Genomic DNA, 21,051 nt, shown 5'->3' with positions numbered 1-21,051 from the left:
GTTGTCATGCAGATGAAAAGCCTGTTTTACTACAGAACCACGCATCCGAATGTGGGTTTTCTTTGGAGGAAACAAATAATCCTGACTGGCTTCCCGTGCCACCCACCTTTATTCCGTTTGTTTTGTTTTGTTTTAGTGTTAAGGGCCTGATACCAAAATGAGAAAGTGGCCTTGTTACTTGGATCATTTCTGCTAGCATAATCTGTATTTGCAGAACAGCTGAGGTGCCTGGAGAAAAATAAATGCTGTCCATTTGTTTTATGACCCAGTTACTCAAGTTGACTACGGGTAGCATAAATAAATTTGTCATCAGTATTTGTTCCTCTTGTGTTAAAATAAATAAATAAAACAGCAGAACTACTGGGAAAGGTGGAACAAAAGACAGCCCAGCTCCCGTTCTCCTTTATGGAGGCCAGATGACTAAATTTCAGTGAAAATGTCTTAAAACTTTATGCGTCACTAAACTGGAGATGACCTTCATCATGTACCTTTGTATGAGCTGGTACCGGATTGTTGGTTATATGGATATTAAAGCCACTAAAGTTAGAAAGCAATTGCAAAGCCCCCCTTGAGGACTTGGAGAAGAGGCATCACGTGCCTGCTCACATCTTGCAGAAGATAAGGTTACCTGCCGTAGTCTCTCAGCTGCTTTTGCTTGTAGCTGCTTATTTTCTGAGCCACAAGTATAAGTTAAGATGAAATTTCTAATATTGATGCGGCCCAGGGAATGGGGTAAAGTTAATAACGGTAAGAGGCCTTTTATCTTGTGTGTTTGTCAGCGATAAGGCACAATCTCTCATGCTCTCAGCGGCTGAGAGTCAGTGGATGCAAACCTCGCCCTGTACAAGTCAGCGATGTTTGTCGCGGCACTTGTAGCGGGACCGGGGTTTCACTTTAAATCTGTTCAATCAGATAATGATATGTCACAGGGGTGTTGATATATCAGAGGGTTAATTAGCAAACATTTGCAGAAAACGCCGCTATTCAAATCGTTATGCCGGGCACTTGTTACTGAACCGAAGTCCCTTTTTTGATAGATGTGTAAGCTGTTGTGGCAGCTTGTGTAAAGAGTGGGAAAATGAAATGAGTGCTGCCCAGTGCTGGCTTGTTTGAGGAACCTGCAGCCTGATGTTGATGGCTGTGACAGCACGTAACGGTGTCTCCTTTTGCTGTGCTAGCAACTGTGAAACCCATTATATTAGTTTATGTGTCTCGAGTGACTTCAGCTCATCCGTACACCAAGTAGAGTCAGAGCCCGTGGTGCTGAGGTTATAAAGTCCACGCACGTGTTATCAAAAGCTTGTAAAATGAAAAGGTTCTGGTTTTAAACTCTCCAAAGCGATCCGAGCGGGTGTACGATTCATTGCCAATTAAAACAGCTTTTAAGAAGCTGTGTTTTTAAAGTAGTCTTGAGGTTTGTTCCCTCCCTCCCTCCCTCCCTGGAGGTAGATGCACGTTCACAGGTCTACGGTAATAGTTGCGCTAATTGGCAGTTAGCGTTGATAATGAATGTAGTAGCACTGGCAATGGTAGTATTATCTAAATAGTTGTGGGGTTATTTTTTTACTTTTTCCCCAAAATGAAAAACAAAAGGAATTCTTGCTGCTTGTACAATAATGGAATTGGGTGATGCCGTGAGAGAATTAATTCTGGAAGGGTTTTTATTATTATGTTTCAGTTAAATTAATTTCATGGGCAACAAGAGGATTAGATAAAGCAGGTTGTGCAGCATTGAGCAGTATTCACGGCACCTAAAAACTGTTCTTGTTCTTTCAGACTCACCTGATTGCTTTGTCCTTTGTCGTGTTTGCCAGGTGTGTACTTGGCCGCTGTTGTCGATGTGGTACAACTTACGCAGAACGCTCAGTGCTTTTAGAATTCAATTAACTGTTACTTTTTGTTCTTTTTTGTTAAATTCCACAATTACTGCAGCATTTTAATTATTAAAACTTTTGATACAGCAAATTACTGGGTAATTAGCTATAGACTAGTCTCGCATAGAGTGTCACTGCTTTTTTTGCGTTTTTCTGGCACTTTGCTGGTAGTTCCCCCTTGTCTCCAGAGCTTCAAGAACGAAGCCTCTTTTCGTATGTTTACAAAGAAGTAAGTGCATGTCACAGTAGTGCATCCTACTTGAACTCCCAGCTTTTTTCTTTCATGATTCGTTTGCAGTTGCTTTCATTGCCCCTGGAATTATCTATGGCTGAATATCACCATCTCTGAGGAATTTTGTGGCTTTCCTCAATGCATGTACCATGGTTTGCTGTCTCTGGGCATGTCCTCGCATCCCTATTGAACCAGGGGTTATAGGATAATTTGAACCTGCTGTTCTGTTTTTAACTAACTTTCCTCATTGAAATCCCATTAGGAAATCTCTCTTCCGCTTTGTAGTCTCAGCTTCTGATTGCTCCCGCTAGGTCTTACTAAAATGTAACTCCAAGGCCTTCTCAGAGGCTGATACAACTCTGGAGGAGTCCACAGCGCGTCACTCCAACATTTCTGCAGCTGCCCAGTGTGTCGGAGCAATAAACTGAAAATAAATCTTGTTTGCAATTGCCAGTACTGCATAGCAAAACAGCAGAGATGTTCTCAGATGCTCAGAGAGTTCTTTCTGGGCTTTTACAGTTTCCTCAAAGTACGAGCGAGGTGGCTTGGGCCTGGGTGGGAGGTCTTCTCTAGCACAAACCTCTTCACCAAACACAAATGTTTCCAGTAGCTGTTTTTATTTCCTATATCAACTCAAAACGGCAACTAAAGGTGCGGTGTAGCAATAGTGCTTTGAACACTAATGGTTCCTTCACGCAGGAGCCGGAGAGCTGGCGCTGAGTGGTGTGACGGCTTTATTAAGATCCCCAGATTATAAGGAGCTGTTGTGATCTTCTCATCTGACCTCTGCGTAAAACAAGCCATGGTACTTTCCTGAATTAATTCCTGTTTGAAAGAGGGCACATGCTTTAGAAAGGCATCCAGTCTTGACCGGGGGGGGGTGTGTGTGTGTGTGTGTGTTGGGGGGGGGGGGATAAGTGACAGATAATATGGTGTAACCTTTGATGTAAGTGGTTAATTATGCTCTGGAAATGTATGCCTAACCGTTTGTCAAAGCCTGTCCAGCTTCAACCTTCCAGCCTTTAATTTTTTTTTTTTTTTAAATTCATTGGTGAAGATTTTTTTCATCAGTTCTGTGCCCTCTGTGTTGCATGCTTGCAGGCTGATCCAGTAACCTCTTAGCCTTCTCTTTGCTAAGCTAACAAGACTGAGCTCGTGGCTTCTCGGTGTTTTGCTGTAAGTCGTGCCTTCCAGCCTTTTAATAACTTTCAGGCTTCTTTTGTGCACCCTTCTACCCGCTTTCTCCCTGATCTCTCTTTATTTATAAATGCCAGGGTTTCATTTGGCATTCCAGATGTGAGACCAATACAGCGTGATGCTGTAAACTTTTACTTCTGACAAAGCTCTCTGCTTTAGATAGCCATTTTCAATTAGCTAACTAATACCCATCGTCACAGTGGGACTTTCTGTGCTGCTGATTATCTTCAATATTCCCAAATTTGCTAGAGTCACAGCTTCACACAACATTCCTATAGATCATGACTTTCATTCCCCCCCCCCAGATGTAGAGATTTACCTCTGCTGATATTGGAATTCTTACAGTAGATTGATTGTATTATGAATAATAACAATAATAATAAAGAAAATTATATTATTGTGTTAATGCTGTGTTCACTTTATTATTTACCATTTTTCCCCCCAAACATAATAATTTACAAACCTTCTCTAGTCATTATTTTCGTAGGAATTTGAAATGGGAAAAGTTTGGGTCCATTCAGTCCACAAAAGGGTTGCTGCAGCCACTCCTGTATGTGCTTTCGTTGTCCGATTAAGCTGCTTCTGGTTATTATTGTTTTAAAAATGAAGAGAGACCAAAATTAGGCTGAAAATTAGATTTCTATCCACCAAAATAGAAGCTTTCTGGAATAGTCTTATATTTCACTTGGAATACAGAAGACAAAAGGAAAAGAGGGACTAAGATTTCTGGGACCTTGCAAAATCTGATATCAGTGGTTTCCTCATTTCTAGTTTTATGTTAAAGATCTTGTCAAGTGCCTGCCCATTTTTCTTTTAGTTGATGCTGTGTTGACTTTTAGTGTTTGGCTTTTGTCAGATCCTTGGTGGAAATATCACTTTATCTCTCTCTGTTTATTTAAAGCTAAATTTGTCATCATCATAAGAATACCGGCTAGCCAAGATCTGTGTTCTGTAAATCCATGTTGCTGGACATGAATTCTATTATTCTCCCTTAATTCTTTTTTAATAGAGTCTTCTATCATCTGTTCTGTGATTTTTGTCTCTGATCAATATGAGGTGGAGAGGCCAGTAATTACCTGGTCATCCCATTTACCCTTGCAAAATTCATGGTATGGTGCTAGTTTTTCTCTGGTTTCCTGGACCCCCCAAATATATGAAGGCATAATGAAAATCAGTGTTGATGGTGTAGAGTTTGAAACTGTCATGATTTTCTGATGGAGCGAACTGTTCACACTGCAGCATCCATCTTAATTCAGAGTATACGAGGATATAAAATACCTATTTGCAGCTTTTAATTGATGGAATAGAGCTTATTCAGAGCTCAGGCCTCCTATCTAAAACCTCACAAGAGGTACAAATAATGAATGAATTTAGCTGTCGCCCTGTGGCCAGACATGTTTTATTGCCCATGCTTTGTTCATAGGTCAATCTTGAGCATGATAAGACGTAACGACTCATACAACTTCTCATGGGGCTCAGCCAAAGAATAAAACTGTGGATCTGGAGAGTTGCAGCAAGTGCAAACAGCAGTCAGACACAGAAGCAATTTTGTTCTTGCCCTGTTGCAGTTCAGAAAGACAGTGTAGTGCAAGCTGTTATCAGATCAACGTGGTAGGCTACACATATTGATATGACCTTTTGAAATTTGAGAATTTAATTAAGCCTCCAAATCCATAAATATTGCTTTTTTAATAAAACATTTTATATTCATTTTCATTTCCAAAGAGCAGTTGGAGGAGGAGTGCTTTGTTCTTTTGCTTTATGTATGGCTTTATTTGTTTGACATTGATGTAAATATACTACATGGATGGCAGAATTCAACCATTGAGCAGAAAGTCAAAGTCCTTGTTACAGATGAATGGGATGTTGCAGACATTACAGTCACTCATAAATCTTGCTGTACGTCCGTGTGATTAATGTCTAACAAGGTTTTTGATTGATGGCTTAGCAACTACTAATCAGGTGTTATGGGACCAAATCATGAAATCCCTTACTTCCTTGGTTCAGGAAAGCTCCTGTTCGCTTAGATAGGCAGGAGACTGACTGGTTTTTCTTGTCTTTTAAGTGGATTTAAAGTTCTAGCTTGCTGTGGCTTTTAATAAGTACATGGCCTGGCCACAACTTCCAACACTGAAATGTTATACTTATTAAAATCCTGTACTAGGACTATGAGAGCAGAACAACTGGATAACTTGGACTGTCTAGCTGTAGGGAATAAATTGAGGCTGATGACATTGGGTGAAGGCCATGCGTTGCACAACGCAATGAGAAACGAAAAGTTCAGGCTATTTTTTGTGGCAAGTAGTTGGCAAGATTTTCAGACTGGCCCACGTGTTAATTGTATTGCTTAAAAATTGCAAGGGTTTTAATCTTCATGCTGCAGTTATAAGCCAAATGTACTGTGTGTTGAAGATCTCGCCTGTCTTAACTTCTCTCCCACTTGGCTGTGTATTGTAACTGCTCAGCCATGCTTACACTTAATTACTTCGTTCTGAAGAATTTGGGTAACTGTTGAATACAGGGCACTGGAGCAGAAAGAGCTTTGATCTGTCTCGCACGGTTTCTGCTATGCCTGAATTTATAACTTAAAGATGAACTTTAAGAATAGTTATCAAAACCAGCTATTTTCACTGCTTTTACAGCTTTTGACTTTTTCGGAGCCTTGAGTCTAACCATCCTGCCCTGCCTATCTGGTAATACCATAAATTAACAATTTTCTCTTCTTTTTTGCAATCAACAGTGTTTTCAGAACGGATCTGAACATCTAACCACAAACTCATCTTCTATTTCTCTGTTTCACTTTTTAACCAACAGGGATAATTCATTATGTTCCTAGCTCAAACCTCTGTTGGCTTATTGTAATCTTGGAGCCAAGTACTGTATTACACGCTTTACATTTCTTAGTCCTGGATATAAAGTGACACCAGAGTCGTGGAATCCATTCTAAATGGGTTTCATCCGTAATGGGAGAACAAATTGCTAAGTGTTTTTCTTTTTTTTTTTTTTTTTTAAAAACTTGATTAAGTTTGAGGGTTTAATTACATTTTTGTGGTGATTTTAGGGTTGTTAATTCAAGTAGAGAAGATGAAATGCAAATAGGCGAATACAAACGGATTTGGTAAATTACTGTTAAAAATTAGCGCAGTGATTATTTTTACTCTTAACAATAAGCATGCATTTTAAAAGCTTGCGCTCAGGTAAAGTTTTAATTGAGATGTTTTAGGAGTCGAAGTTTCTTTGTGTTTGTATTTTTTTTTTTCTCAAGCTATCCTGAATTGTTTCTAATTAGGAGCATGATACCATTTGCCTAGATATTTATTCCTATGTAATTTGTTTAAACTTCGCACAGTACTGATGTGTTCCTTTCATTACAGACAACTCTCTTTGATGGGCTTTGACTAGCTAATTATTAAAATGGAACACATTACTAATAGTCTCCGAGTAGGTAGAATTTTCTGAAAATAAACAGTGACTTTCTGAATGCACTGACAAAAGTTAATTTTTAAGGGGTTTCTTTCCATCTGCAGACACAAGGAAATTAAAAGTGAATGACTTGGAATCTCTTTCTACTTCTGTACCACGGAGTTGCTTAAACAGCATCAAAAATCAGGCCACTGCTCAGGGCTGCAAGGGTTTCACAGAGGGGACCCTCATCTCACAAAGGGACCCCCGAGCCCCTTACCGAGTATACTGTGCTAGAGGAAAATCAATCTTAAACTATGTTGGCAAAACTGATGGCTGTGGGAATTCATATTTTCAGTGGTAAAAGAAGCATATTTGTTTTGAGAGCTATTAAAGGGCAATTTTTGCAGCATTCCCAGGATTTTTTTTCCAACAGCATACGTGACCTGCAGCACATGCACCCGAACACACACAGACTTGTTTTATATTTCTACATATATAGAAAATATATAGGCATACATACACATATATAAAATATGCTTTTGTCACTGAACAGATCAATTTTGCTAACCTTTATGGTTTTAAGAGCTGTGGTGTGTAAGGCCAGCCAACAACCCACCCACCATGTCCCTGTTACTGCTGCTGCTGGAATCAGTTTTGGGAGGAGTGGGGACTTCTTGCAAGTTACCTTTGGTACCATCAGGGTTTTGTAGCGGATTAAGTTGGTCAAGTAATGCCAAATGAGCTTTTACCAAGTTGGTGAGAGTGGCATATAAGTCACTAGGATCACATTTCTGAAAATAAAGCTAGGTTTCCATTAATTAAATTTTTGAGATTTTTATTAATTTTCCAGTCTTATAGGGTACCTAAACGTCCTGGACATTACGTAATAATGCTGTTTTATTTCGAATGCCGAGTTCTCCTTCCTTCTGTTCGCAGATGCTGCTGACAGAATATCTGGATATGAAGAACACCCGCACTGCCTCGGAGCCATCCACCCAGCTTAGCTACGCCAGCTCTGGGAGAGAATTTGCAGCGTTCTTCGCAAAAAAGAAGCCACAAAGGCCTAAAAACCCTTTGTTCAAGTAAGTGCGGGGACGATGTTAAAGCTGTGCCAGAGCTGTCTTTGGTGCCTCGAGTATTGCACAACACTGGCTGCTCATCGCAGTTTCACGGTGTGAGAGAGTGTAAGTTTTGAGATGGAGATTTAATGCCCAAAGCTGAAGCCTCGGTAAGATCTCTGTCACGGATTCATCCCTGTTTTTTAGAATGTAGCTCTTTCCGGGGCCCTTCTCGGGACTGGGATCTTGTTATACAAGCTGCTGCAAAGCGTGCAGTGATACATTATGTCTATCTTTGTCCACGGTAAATTCAGGACCTGTTAAAGAGTGCGATAAAGGGGACTGGACAAAGAGAATTAAGATAACTGTATAATTACTAGATAGACTAAGCGGTTAATCCTATCACTTACTCCTTTAATTCGGAGTTCAGAGTGGAAAGAATTAAGTGGTTGGGAGGAGAGTATAAGAGAGAGGATGAGAGGCTCGGTGGCCACGGGAAGGATTTGGGGGAACAAATTTGATATGCAAGAATAAGGAGTGAGGAGGAGTTGTTGGTGAGCAGCACTGTTAGGAGACAAGAGATGGCCTTGTTACTACACCTAGATTCAGGTGAGCTGTGCGGAGTTTTCATCTCCTCTGCTGTCTACTTGTGCTGGTCATTCTCTTTGGCCTCTGGAGGATTTTGGGGAATACCAGAATGTCCCGTTTTGGCAGCAGGTGCTCCAAGTTCAAAGATCACAGCTTCCTTGGCGCTGTCAGCATAACTGCATGTGTGGCTGCCGTTTTAACTCAGAACTGCCAAAATAATATTTTAATTTTTTTTTTTTTAATACAATGAGATTATTCAAAAACAGTTGCTGAGGGAATGAGCAAGTTTCACAGCGGGTTTGAGGGAAGAGCAGAGAGAGTACCAGCAGCTTGGAGCAGTAACCTTTTAACCGTGGTCAGCTGCAGCAGGAGCAGCGTATCTGATGGGTCCTCAGCACCCTCTGGACTATATTCTGCTGTGGGGCTTGGTTGTTCTTTGCTACTCATCTGAGTGGTGCTTAGCCTTATGAGGCTTTGCTCTGTGGAGTCAAGAGAGCCCAAGGTTAAAAAAAATAATCTAGCAGAATATTTGCTGGAGGAGGAGCGATTGGAAGTGCGCTGGTGTTTTCGCCCCATATTTGCTGGAGATGTGGATCCATGAAGTCTGGGTATTTTTTTTTTGTAATGAAGAACCCCTCATTTGTGATTGGAGGTAGATTGTTACATGGTGGGGGAATAATGCAGGAACTTCAGTAAAGGGAAAGGCTGAGAGTAATCAGCTGTTTCAGGCAAGTGGGAGGGGAGCATTGTGTTCTGCGTCCTTTTTACATCTTGTTTGTTGTGGGGTTTTTTCAGCTAAAATTTATTTCTTGATTATGCAGACCTCCCTGTGCTTTGCCCCACGGGCATGTATATCTTTTGGCTGTCTTGTAGTACCTAAGGCCCCGGTTAGAAATCGAAGTCTTCCACGCTGCCTTCTCTCCCTCTCGCAGGATGAGGTGTTTATGTGATCTTCTGTTAGAAGGTTAACTGTTGCCTGGAGGATTTCAGAGGTGCCTCCTGCCCCTCTCAACCCATGGTTATTCCCCTCACCATTTTTTTTTTTTTTTTTTTTTTTTGTAACACTTCCATGACTCTTTGGGTTGAGAATGACACTCTTGGAATTTGCTCTGAGTTGCAGATGTATGTTGAGTTGCAGATGTATGTTGGAGCAAAATAGGGCTGCTCACCTTTTCATATTGTGTCTCTTCTTGGGTGTACTTGGACCATTTAAGCTTGAGAAATAAGGGTGCTCTGTTTCACCTACAGCAGTTTAAGGCTGTATATTAGTTTGTCGAGAGAGAGTGAAGGTGGGTTTAATTGTTTAAAGGGAAGGTGCCTAACCTCATAGGAGCAGGATGTCTCTTACCACTCATGGTCTTGTCACAGAGTCATTGCCGGCACCGCAGTGACAGCAGCACTTATTGGGATCTCTTATTTGGTTATCTGTCTTCTGTCAGCTGTCACTGTATCTGTGGAAATCTCCGCTGAAATGGAATTTCTCAGTCCACTGAGAGATGTACATGTTTGATGGAGTGTTATTCTTGTCTCCTCTCCCATCTTCAGTGCTTTTCGTGCCAGGCTGCAAGGCTCTTTTTCTTGCCTTTCCATTAGCTCCGTCTAAATCAGAGGAGCCTTCCGCTTGTCATCAGAATATCTACATTTATTTCCTCACTTCAGAAGTCTCTTAGGGCAGGGCTCCACCTCGCGTTTTATTTGCAGATGGATGCAGGTGTTTGTGCTGTGTCCTTTGGTAGTTTGCTGTAAGCTAATTTTATAAATACTAAGTACTTTTGCTAGTTGTTTATTCTAGCAATAGCGGGAAGAATAAGGACTAGTCAGTTGTGTCCTGCTGTCTGGAAATCAGTAGCTAGCATTTGGAAGAGACTTTGAATTGTTGTTTCCCTATTTTTAAAATGGGTGTAATTTTAAAAAAAAAAACCAACAACAAAACCCCCCAAAAACCTCACAATGTATTTACTTGTTTAATGTTGGCTTAAAAAAGACAACTTCAGATGAGGGGACTTTGGGAATTCAGATTGTTCATGCCATCATCAACCTGGCTTTCTTCTCTTCCAAAAGGTAGCCAAGTGCACATTCAGGTTGCCATCTCACTACGGATCAGATTTGCAAGATGGAAATTGGGCATAGGTGGGAAAGGAGTGAATTGTACAAGCAGATGTTGAACACCCAATACATTAGTCTCAGGCTTGACTGTCATTATATGTGATTCTATGTAAAACAGAAATATTTTGAAAGCTTTGCTGTGGGAGGATCAGCATTGGGGAAAGGAGTTACAAGAGTAGGGGATTTAAGTGTAAATAGGAACATGGGAAAAAAGCAGATCCAGGAGACAGCAGAGGAGGGAAACTATGGGAGATGAACTGGACGGCGGTGGGGAAGAAGTGAATGCGATGAGGTCCTGCAGCAAAAGCCAGTGCAGGCTCTGAGGGATAAACTGAGTTGCTGTCTCAAGGAAGAGACTGAGGTTTATTGCTGTAGTTTGCCTTGACCTGAAGCTTCTGGTTTCAATGCCTGGAGAAGACCTCGGGGCCATGGTGATAATGTTGCGCTTAATATCTCGCTAGGGACGAAAGGGAGCACATCATAAATATAGACCCAAGAATTTGCTGTTCATTTAATTAAAGTCTTAAGTGTTTGTTGTATTTTGATAGATTGTTATTAGTTCAGTTGCAATAATACTAACACTTGCAGTCCAAATTAAAGCAGAAGAGCCTCATTAGTAGTAATAACCTTCACACTGTTGCACAAGAAAGCTTACAAATGCTTGTGCCTTTTCTCTGCTGTGATGCTCGATTTTCCAGTCTTGTCACGAGTCCTTGTCCATGGGATACTTGCGATCACGGGGACACCCAGCTCAGGGCACGGCAAGCCCAGAGACGCCCTGAGACCCTGCGGTGTCAGGTCAGTGCCTGGTCTGTGGCCTTGTGCTCTCAAGTGCAAAAAATCATGTTTATGGGGATAGAGTAGTTGGGAAATATTTCTCTCTGCCTCTCAGATTGGTCCTTGTGGAGTGTTAGAGCCAGATGACAAATACTTCATAATTTATTACTCCCTAGTTTTCAGGAGAATGTTACTTTTTAATTTTTATGTATGGGTCAGCCATTTAGATGGTGCTAGCCTATGGCTTTGGTTTGGATTTTACCAGTTTTTTGGCGCCATTCCTACTTAAATGCCTGGGTGCTCCTAGCTGGTAGAGCAGAGGAGCATCTCGGCGCTTTGCGGGCAGCTCTGTGTCATGGGTGGCTGCTGGTAGAGCTGTGTTGATCAGAGGTGGCAGAACGTGGTGCATCAGTGATGGGGAGTTTTACAGAAAAAATGTGCTTTTGTCTGCCTTGGTAAATTTTCTCCAACATGCAGGGAAGTCCTTTTTGTTTAGAGGTGACTGGTGCTTACAAGAAGGATGCTTCTATGGATGGCTAACTGACTGGTTTTTTTTTTTTTTCGATTACAGGTTTGAGTCCTCCTCCCATGCTATTAGCATGAGTGCCTATTTGCGCGAGCAGAGGAGGGAACTGTACAGCAGAAGTGGAGAACTTCAAGGTGGGGAAATAGATAATGCACTAGTTTGAATAAATCTCTTTTGCAGGAGCTTGAATATCCTGCTCATGCTACGTCAGGGTATTAATACCTCTCTACTTTGCCACACAGGCTGTATAAATCTCTGCAGTTTTTAAGCTCTGTTTATTTATTCTTGTTACGTTGTGAAGCAGCAGGGTTTCTCTTTATTCCCCCTGCGTTTTCAGCTGGAGGTCAAGGTCTTAAAAGATACTCATAAAACAATGGGTGAAATGCAGACACTCTCACCGTGAGCACTGCTTCTGGATGCTTGGAGCTACTGTCTGCTTCCTTATCTGCAGTTTATTTCCTTGCATCATATGCTGAATGTGGTACTTACCCTGGATTGCTTTGGGAGCTAAGCTCAGTCGTCTCATATTTGAAGCTACAAGTTTCTGTTGTATGGACAGAAGTGACCAAGTCTTTGTCTTTTGTATCACACTTAGAGTTGCATGGTGTTTGAAAATGGTGAATTGGAAGAGTTGGACTACTCTTGCTGGTTTATATTGCTTGTGGCAAGTGCTGTGTATATGCAGAGAAGTGTTCTCTCCCTGAGCATGGCATCATTTCACATTTTTTGTTCGGAATGGTCTAATTCACGGAAGTGTTGGCTTTGGGAGCAAAATCAAGGGAAAATCTTAAGGCTGTCATGATAATGTATAGCAGGATGAAATTCTTTTTGATCATATATTCTAGTTTCTTACTGGGGTAATCATAACAAGAAAATGTATACTTTTCAAATATTATAGTGATGGACAAAGGTAGAATTGCTCCTTGAAATGTTACCCATGATAAAAGTTGACTTTTATTTGAGGATGTTTTATATTTTACAAGAGAATGTTTGGATGATTTCATGTTCCCTTCCTCCTTTTGCAACTTAGTTGTCCTCAGCGACAAGTTAAACCCACAACAGTGTGAAAAGAAGCCTTGGGAGACATACAGTGTTCTTGTGGACAGATTGCTTCACTTAGGTGACTCTACAAAGATGATCTCAGTATTGATGATTAAGGATATAGTTATTCACTCTATGGTGAATATTCACATACTTCTGGATGCACTGTGAAGGAAGAATCTGAGATAAAGATGTACTGAAGTTGACAGTTGCCCACACTAAGATCTGACAGCTTATAGGAATAAAGTAAAGTGGAGATACCTGTCTTTTAAATTACGGTATCACCATTTATGCACACTTGGAAGGTGTTTATCTTGCAGCTCTTTACCTTTTGAGACTCCGGTTCTCACCTTCAAAATCTGTCACGTGCTCTTGTGCCCAGAATTAACCGAAAGAAGTTACCCAGTTCAGCAGCATTGTGGTGGGTTGACCCTGGCTGGACACCGGGTGCCCACCAAAGCTCCTCTATCACTCCCCTCCTCAACTGGACAGGGAAAAAGAAAATATAACAAAAGGCTCGTGGGTTGAGATAAGGACAGGGAGTTCATGCAGCAATTACTGTCAATTACAGGCAAAACAGACTCGACTTGGGGAAATTAGTTTAATTCGTTACCAATCAAATCAGAGTAGGATAATGAGAAGTAAAACCAAATCTTAAAACACCTTCCCCCCACCCGTCCCTTCTTCCCAGGTACAGCTTTACTCCCAAATTCTCTACCTACCCCCTGCCCCAGTGGCGCAGGGGGATGGGGAATGGGGGTTATGGTCAGTTCATCACACCTTGTCTCTGCCGCTCCTTCCTCCTCAGGGGCAGGACTCCTCACTTGTCCCCTGCTCCGGCGTGGGCTCCTCTCTCCCCAGGCTGCAGGTGAAGATCTGCTCCCCCATGGAGCTCCCTGGGCTGCAGGGGGACAGCCTGCCTCACCGTGGTCTTCATCCCCACGGCTGCAGGGGAATCTCTGCTCCGGCACCTGGAGCATCTCCTCCCTCCTTCTGCACTGACCTGGGGGGCTGCGGGGTTGTTTCTCTCACATGTTCTCACTCCTCTCTCTGGCTGCAGTTTCTGTGCCCCAACAACATTTTTTTTCCCTTCTTAAATATTTTCTCATCATCGCTGATGTGCTCGGCCTTGGCCAGCAGCGGGTCCGTCTTGGAGCCGGCTGGCCTTGGCTCTGTCGGACATAGGGGAAGCTTCCAGCAGCTTCTCACAGAAGCCCCCCCTGTAACCCCCCGCTACCAAAACCTTGCCACACAGACCCAATACAAGGTTGTTGTAAAGTGCAAGCTGTTATATTGCATCATCGTTTTCTTATACCGGGGGCAGTATGATTTTTGAGTTCTCCACAGCTAATAACTCTGTGTTACAAACTGCGTGGGATAAATGTGTGTTCAAAGCAAGAATTGTGAAGCTGTCTAGAGCACTAAGTTTGGAGCAGTGATGGGGTGTCCTGGTTTCAGCTGGGATAGAGTTAATTGTCTTCCTAGTAGCTGGTATAGTGTTAATGTTTTGGATTTGTTCTGAGAAGAGTGTTGACAACACACTGATATTTTCAGTTGTTGCAAGTAATGTTTAGTCTAAAGTCAAAGATTTTTCAGCTTCTCCTGCCCAGCCAGCGAGAAGGCTGGAGGGGCACAAGGAGTTGGGAGAGGACACAGCCAGGGCAGCTGACCCAAACTGTCCAAAGGGGTATTCCATACCGTGTGATGTCATGCCCAGTATGTAAACTGGGGGAGTGTGGGGATCGCTGCTCAGGACCTAACTGGGTATTGATTGGCGGGTGGTGAGCAACTGCACTGTGCACCATTTGTGTATTTCAGTCCTTTTATTATTACTGTTGTCATTTTATTAGGGTTATTATCATTATTCGTTTCTTGTTTTCTCTTAAACTGTTCTTATCCCAACCACAAGTTTTACTTCTTTTCCCGATTTTCTCCCCCATCCCACTGGATGGGGGGCAGTGATTGAGCGACTGTGTGGTGCTTAATTGCTGGCCGGGGTTAAACCAAAACATGGGCTTATCAGGGATCCTGCAGCACTTGCCTTAAAAATTTCAGGTCTCTTTGTCGTGAGTCCTGTTTGCCTTCTGTCATTCCCAGTTGCCTCCACACCCTGACCTGGCCAGTTGTCCATGTTGCTTTAAAAACTCGGTGGAGAACAGCAGTGAGTCACTCCACATCTGCATCCCCTTCCAGGTACCTTGTGGCTGAGATCGGGGTATTTTTGTCGTTACTATTGCTGTTAGGTTGAACTGAGGATTTGTATTTAAATAGCTCCTTTCCTGGGTTCAGAACTCGTTACTGATGGGCACAGCCAGATTTCATGAAAGAGTGACTCCGAAATTGATACAAGACAAATCTTAAGGCAACGTTTGTCACGAGCAGGAGATTGTGAGCGTTTTCAAGAGAGGAGGATGCAAAAGAGAGCTGTGCAGACTTCCAGCTGCTGAGCTAGTGTGGGGTTAGAAAGAACAAAGCTGACAAAGAAGTAAAGGACAACATATAGGAATTAGTGTGGATAGGGACAAGATTATATTGCCCTTTCTGGATGAATTGGAAGAGCCTGAACGTGATGCAATAGGTGACAAAAAGTCAATGTAGGGAGTCAGTAGGGACAATAGATGAGATGACTTTGCTGAGAAATCTTTGCAGTTTAACCATCAAGAAAAGTTTCTCTTTGAACTTTATGTTAAAAATGTACTATCCTCTCTTTCTATTATAAGCTGCTGTTCCCTTTTAGGTATCTCATTAATCTTCCTGAATCCCAGACCACAGCAAGATCTGCATTTTGATTTTTTTTTTTTTTTTTTTTTTTTTTTTTTACCCCTTTTAAAGAGAAATACAATTTAATTGTTCAATCAGGTTACTGGAAGGCAGGCATGTGACACTCTCTCTTCTGTGAATGCCACACAGTTTCTCTTCCTGACAGCCTTATCCACAGGGATGATTTTTCAGTGGCAGCAGGGGGAGGGTGGCTTGTTAGGGAATCTTTTTCCTGAAAAGATCTTCAAAGAAACATATACATTAAAAAAGAGGAACTTATAAAAGTTTGGCTCATGCCAACTTTTTGAAATAAGAATTTAATTTAAATAGCCTTAAAATGTGTGAAGATCAGAGTGATGCTTTGTCATTAACCTCTTTCATTTGGACTGAAATAGTGCAGTGCAGAAGGCACACATTATCCCTCAGTGGGAGAAAGGGACCTGCTGTAAGTGATTTAGAGATGGAATTCTTGTGTCTTATTCCACTGAAATTGGAGGAGGACAACTCTAGGCCATGTATTTTTCCCTTGAAGTTAGACACGCAAGTTGTTTGACAATTGGCATTAAAAAGGGATGGGAGTGGGGGGGGGGGAAGCAAGTACATAACTGAAATTATCTCCTCCTAAACTAACATAGATGTGGTTCCCCGGGTTGTTGTCAGAGGTACAATGTCAGAGGTGGTTTATTCTGTACAAAACAGGTAATGACCATCATTAAGCTTCTCATTTCCTTTTTTCCCCAAGGGCCTGTCTTGGCCATGTGCTGGCTGGGGAATTTACATTTTCCTTGTTGGAGCCCTCCTGCCATTTGTCAATACGATGTTGTTTTTATAGACTCTCTTAAATAATGCCGGTGTATTTTAAAAACAAGGAAGTTTATTCCGTGAGCAGCTGAATGACTGAAACCTCGTTCATCTCGGATGTGTCTCCTCCCTTAACGCCTTTCCTTCATTAGCCACACTTCTCGCCGTGTCTCTAAACCTGCTTCATCCCCCTCACTTCTGTCTCCCTGGCACCCACCAGTGCCTACCCATGTCCCCGAACCACCCACTAGGCAAACAGCAGCATGTGCCGTGGCTGGATCAAGTGAAGTACATACCGTGGAAGCATACGTGCAGGTTGCTGCCTGGCTGGTAGGTCCAACAGCGTGGAGAGCAAACGCATCCTCGCTGTAGCTTTCCCTTCTGTGGACGCAGACGTTTATCCTGCTTTTCTCTGCACAGCTGTCTGTTTTCACAAAACCTCAAAGAATTTACTGCTTTTAAGATCTATGCCTCTGCCATGTTTGGCAGAAATTGGCTCACCAGCTCAGTTTTTGTGAGGATGGGACCACCCAGCTGGACAGGCAGAAGATCAGGTAACTCTTATTTTCATCGAAACTAGGCTAAAGCGTTGCTGTATTTCACTGCAGAGATGGTTGCTTGTCGCTGACTGGTGGAATGAATCCCATGCATGCACCTTATTTCATTCCACTGCTGCCTTCAATTACCAATGATTCCTTGGGAATAGGAGAAAAATGTGGTCTCTTGCCGTTGAGGGAGGTCAAGGACTGCAGGAGGGGACAGTAGGTGGTAGGAGGGTGTCACTGGGGCTGCACAGTAAGGCAGGAGACAGTCTGCAGGGGCTTTGAGGTCTTTTTTGTTAAATCGAATAACTCGTATCTGGAAAACATGGTTTCAAGCAAAAAGAAAGAGAAACACCACTACTATTCTGGGTAGTATCTATGCTTGTCTGGATTTCTGATTGCATATTCTGGTAATGTTTTTTAAAAGCACTAACCCAAGTTTTAATTTCGTTGTACTGAGCATGGTGCATGCAGGATTTGTGCACTGTGTATACCTGAAAGGATTAGTTTTTACATGATCTACCAGCCTTCACCAGCACAGTTGCCTTGCACAAGTGCCTTGAAGTCCGTCTTCCAGGGGTTTACACGTCTACATTTTGTGTGGCTGGGACAAAGGGGCAGTGGCAGGAGCTGGATTCTGGAAATGCCAGTCGGTTATAAAAAATAAACACAAGCTAACAACAGAAGTGAAAGGAGCTATAAGTGAAAATGGAAAGCTCAGTGGATGATAATCTTTATTTCAGAAGGTCCCTGATCTGAGCTAGTGATCTTCCTTACTCGTGGATAGCCTCGTGCACATGGGGTTCAGAAGACCCGGGGTAGGAGAGCTCCGAGGACACGAGACGTCTTGCACCGCGCTGCTTGCTGTTGGCTGATAATTTCTAGCGTGGTATTATTTTGTCAAAGGTGGTGTCGGTTATAGGCTCCTTCTAGATACATTCGGTATTGTTTCAGAGTCCTGTGGCCATAGGGAATTCACGTAGCCGTATATTGTGTTCACGGTAACCGTGGCCTCAGTTTAGTTTATCAGTAGAAATGGGAAAAGACTTTTTTTATATGCTGTGAAAATCTGAAGAGCCTCAAGGGTGCTGATCAGCATGGAGAATAGAATCCGGCTTCTCGGTTATCTGTGTGCGTGCAGGCCCTGCTAGTTCATATGAAGGTCAGCTTTGCTGGTGTTGTACATCTGGGCCGTTTTTAAGAATGAAATGTTAAGTGCTCCTGAGCAGCTGTTGTTCCTGTGGATGTTAATGGACTCCACAGCTGCTCAACACCTCTTAAAATTTGGGCTTGTTATTTCTTTCACTCTGGAAGTTCAGTGCACTTCAGCATTAATTAAATTTCTCAATGTCTTTGCAGAGCGGGATTTTATTTGGATTGTAGCTGTGCTATGCGATGCGTCGTCCTGGGAAGGAAGGTGGGAGCAGAATTGGAGTCAGAATCTGAGCGTCACCTTTCAGTCTTGTGTTAGATCGCACCGCTTTGGGTCTGAATACGTTATGGTATTAATGTATATAAAAATGGTGGCTTGGGAACACTCAAAACAGCCGTGCGTTGAAGGAGGTGGCTCTGCAGCCCTGTGGTTGCTGCTGTGCCCAGCCGTGTGCACCTTGTCCTGTGTGGCCGTGGGAGCTCTGGAGGATGCTGCCCTGCAGTGCCCCTTGAGGAATCGCTGCCTACAGGGGCTTTTATGCTGCGTAAGAGGATTGAAAATATTCTTGTATCGTCATTGTGCGTTTTTTCTTTTCATTTGTTTTGGTGGGGTTTTTTTGTTTGATTGGTTTTTTTTTGTTTTTGTTTGTTTGGTTGGTTGGTTTGGTTTTTTTGGTGGTGTGGTTTTTTTTTTTTTTTTTTTTTTTTTTTTTTTTTTTTTTTAAGAAATTGTGTCCTCTCTGATTCCGCTGCTTGGGCATCTTGCACCTGAGTTTGTGCTCTTCTTGTCACTGGAAGGTACGGCAGTGCTTGTTGTACCTGCAAGGCAGAAAAAAGTTAAGTGACTTCACAGAGAAAGTCCTTAATAGAACAAAGAATGAAATTCATGCCCCAAAGCAGTGTTCCCCCAACTACTGGGCACATTTTGTGTGATGAACTGAAACAGTAAAAATTCCGTATTTCTTTATGAAGTTATTTAAGCAGTTTCAGTCCAGAACATCATCCCTGTGGTGCAGTGCACTTCTTTTGACTTCTTAAAAAAATTGCGTAAGTTTCCTTTGCTTTAGTTTTCTTAAGGTTTAGTTTGTCAGAGGTGATTTTAAATACCCAGGGCTCTTGCATAATTACTTTTCTCTTGGTGGGAGTAGCAGAGCATTATATAAATTTAATTTTAAAACTCAAAATGAAAATCTAATGCAAGAGTTTCTTGTGGATTCTAAATATGCAACACTCAAATATCTCAAAGTTAGCCAGTAGTTCAACTATGTATATCGCGTATAAGATTTCTTTTTTGCCAGCTACCACGTGCAATATTATCTTTCTTATCTGAATGTCACTTAATATTGGCCATGTGTTCATCTCCTGGGTTGCAGTGGGTGTCACTAGAAGTTTGGACCTTGGCTGAATCGCTCAGGCGTAACTGTTGGTGCTTAAAATTAACTGTTTTCTCTAAGTTTAAAGGAACAAGCATGGTCTCGGTGAGTCGGTAGGAGGACTACAAAACTAAAGGCGTATCACATGCAGCTCTGGCAAAGGATGGCAAATCTGGCTGTGAAACAAAGGTCTATAGTAATGAGACTACAGATACTGGATTTTTTTTTTTTTAAACCGTATTTCTTACAAGTAGAACCTCCAAGGAATTTTTTCTTGTTGGCCAGGTGATAAATAGAAAGCACTAAACATCCTATGATACAAATTTAAATTTGGGGAGTGGGTCTGGGTTACTCACCAGTATGCTGTTCATCTATTCTCAGTCCAAGCCTGAAAATTTCTCGCCATAAGGTTTTAAGTAATTAAGGAAATCAAAAGAGAAACTCCGCTAATTAAGATTTTGACGCCAAGAAGTAGCAGTGGAGGCAAATGGTATCTGATATGACAAGGGCACAATGTAAGGCCAGGTCCAGGGAAAATGCAGTTATTTGTAGGTGCCTTGTTCCATTTGGATTCACCAAAGGGCTGCGGGAGGGAGCCAGCTGTGTTTGCCAGTGACAAAAACGAATCTTGACATTTTGGATAATGAAAATTCGGTTCAGCACCTTTTAGAGATGTGTATGATAATACGTTGTCAGTCAGAGGCAATGAGGAGGGGGAGAAGTAATACCATTCTTGTCTGGTTAAAGGAGACGACGTGACAAGTGGACAGTCCTGGTTAAAAATACCCTTTCGAAAAGGATGAGGAATAACCAGTTGAAGAATCAGCAAGTTGGTTATGCTAGGGAGGGGGGAAAAGATTTGATGTTATGAACCTCCTGTCACGCAGCTGCTTTTGTCTCCCTGTGATGCGCAGGATCACAGTTTGCTTTGAGGCTGGGGCGGGGGGAGGAGAGGGGAGAGAATCGCTTTTTTGTGGTTCGACAGTATTAATGCAATCATCTAGTTCAGACCTTGTAAGCCCACTTATTATTTCCTCTGCGTGTGTTTTTTCTGGTTTAGCGGATTAGCTGCACTGTCTCTTCAAAGGCTATCCAATCAAGAAGGGGTTATTAAAATCGGGGCGGTTTATGACTGAGAATTAATTAGAGCAGCATTTTCATGCAAAACATCCAATTTTTTGATTAGCAATGGAGCAGGGCTGCAATTAACACTCTAGGAAGCTTAAATTTCCAGCATTTTGATTCTCAGGAAATGAGATTATCAAACTGGGGTCAGGCACTTGACAGCAAAAGGGGGATTATGTGTAAGAAAATAATTTGTTTCTTGATTTTGCCTCTGAGATTGTTATTAAAGCTATGGCAAATTCAGAGGGAGGCAAAAAGAGGAGGGAGATACCTAAAAAGGGAAGCAGGAGAGACCCTTTGCTTTGTTAGTGCCCTCCTCGCTGTGCAGAGAGCTTTTCTCGTCCTGGCGTTAGTGAGAGCATGCTTTGCATTTGATTTACAGCAACAGGTTTTCATTTCTTTTATGGGGTTACTCTGCCTTGTCTGATAATGTGTTTTCAGAATCCTGCAGTGGTTTTTTTGTTTGTTTTTTTTTTAAACATTGAAAATATTTG

General features: G+C 42.1%; 1 protein-coding gene across 1 annotated transcript in view; it reads left to right on the top strand.

Annotated features, from left to right (window-relative positions):
- Positions 1–21,051, top strand: part of EXOC4 (exocyst complex component 4) — a 408,882-nt gene that overhangs the window by 103,579 nt on the left and 284,252 nt on the right. The window contains exons 8-9 of the mRNA XM_049813739.1: positions 7,645–7,790; positions 11,809–11,897. Of these exons, the coding sequence (XP_049669696.1) occupies positions 7,645–7,790; positions 11,809–11,897 (235 nt within the window). The remainder of the gene's footprint in view (positions 1–7,644; positions 7,791–11,808; positions 11,898–21,051) is intronic.

The sequence above is a fragment of the Accipiter gentilis genome, chromosome 11 (genome assembly GCF_929443795.1).
Source record: "Accipiter gentilis chromosome 11, bAccGen1.1, whole genome shotgun sequence".
In the NCBI taxonomy this organism is placed as follows: domain Eukaryota; kingdom Metazoa; phylum Chordata; class Aves; order Accipitriformes; family Accipitridae; genus Astur; species Astur gentilis.
This window is presented reverse-complemented; position numbering and strand designations above follow the sequence as displayed.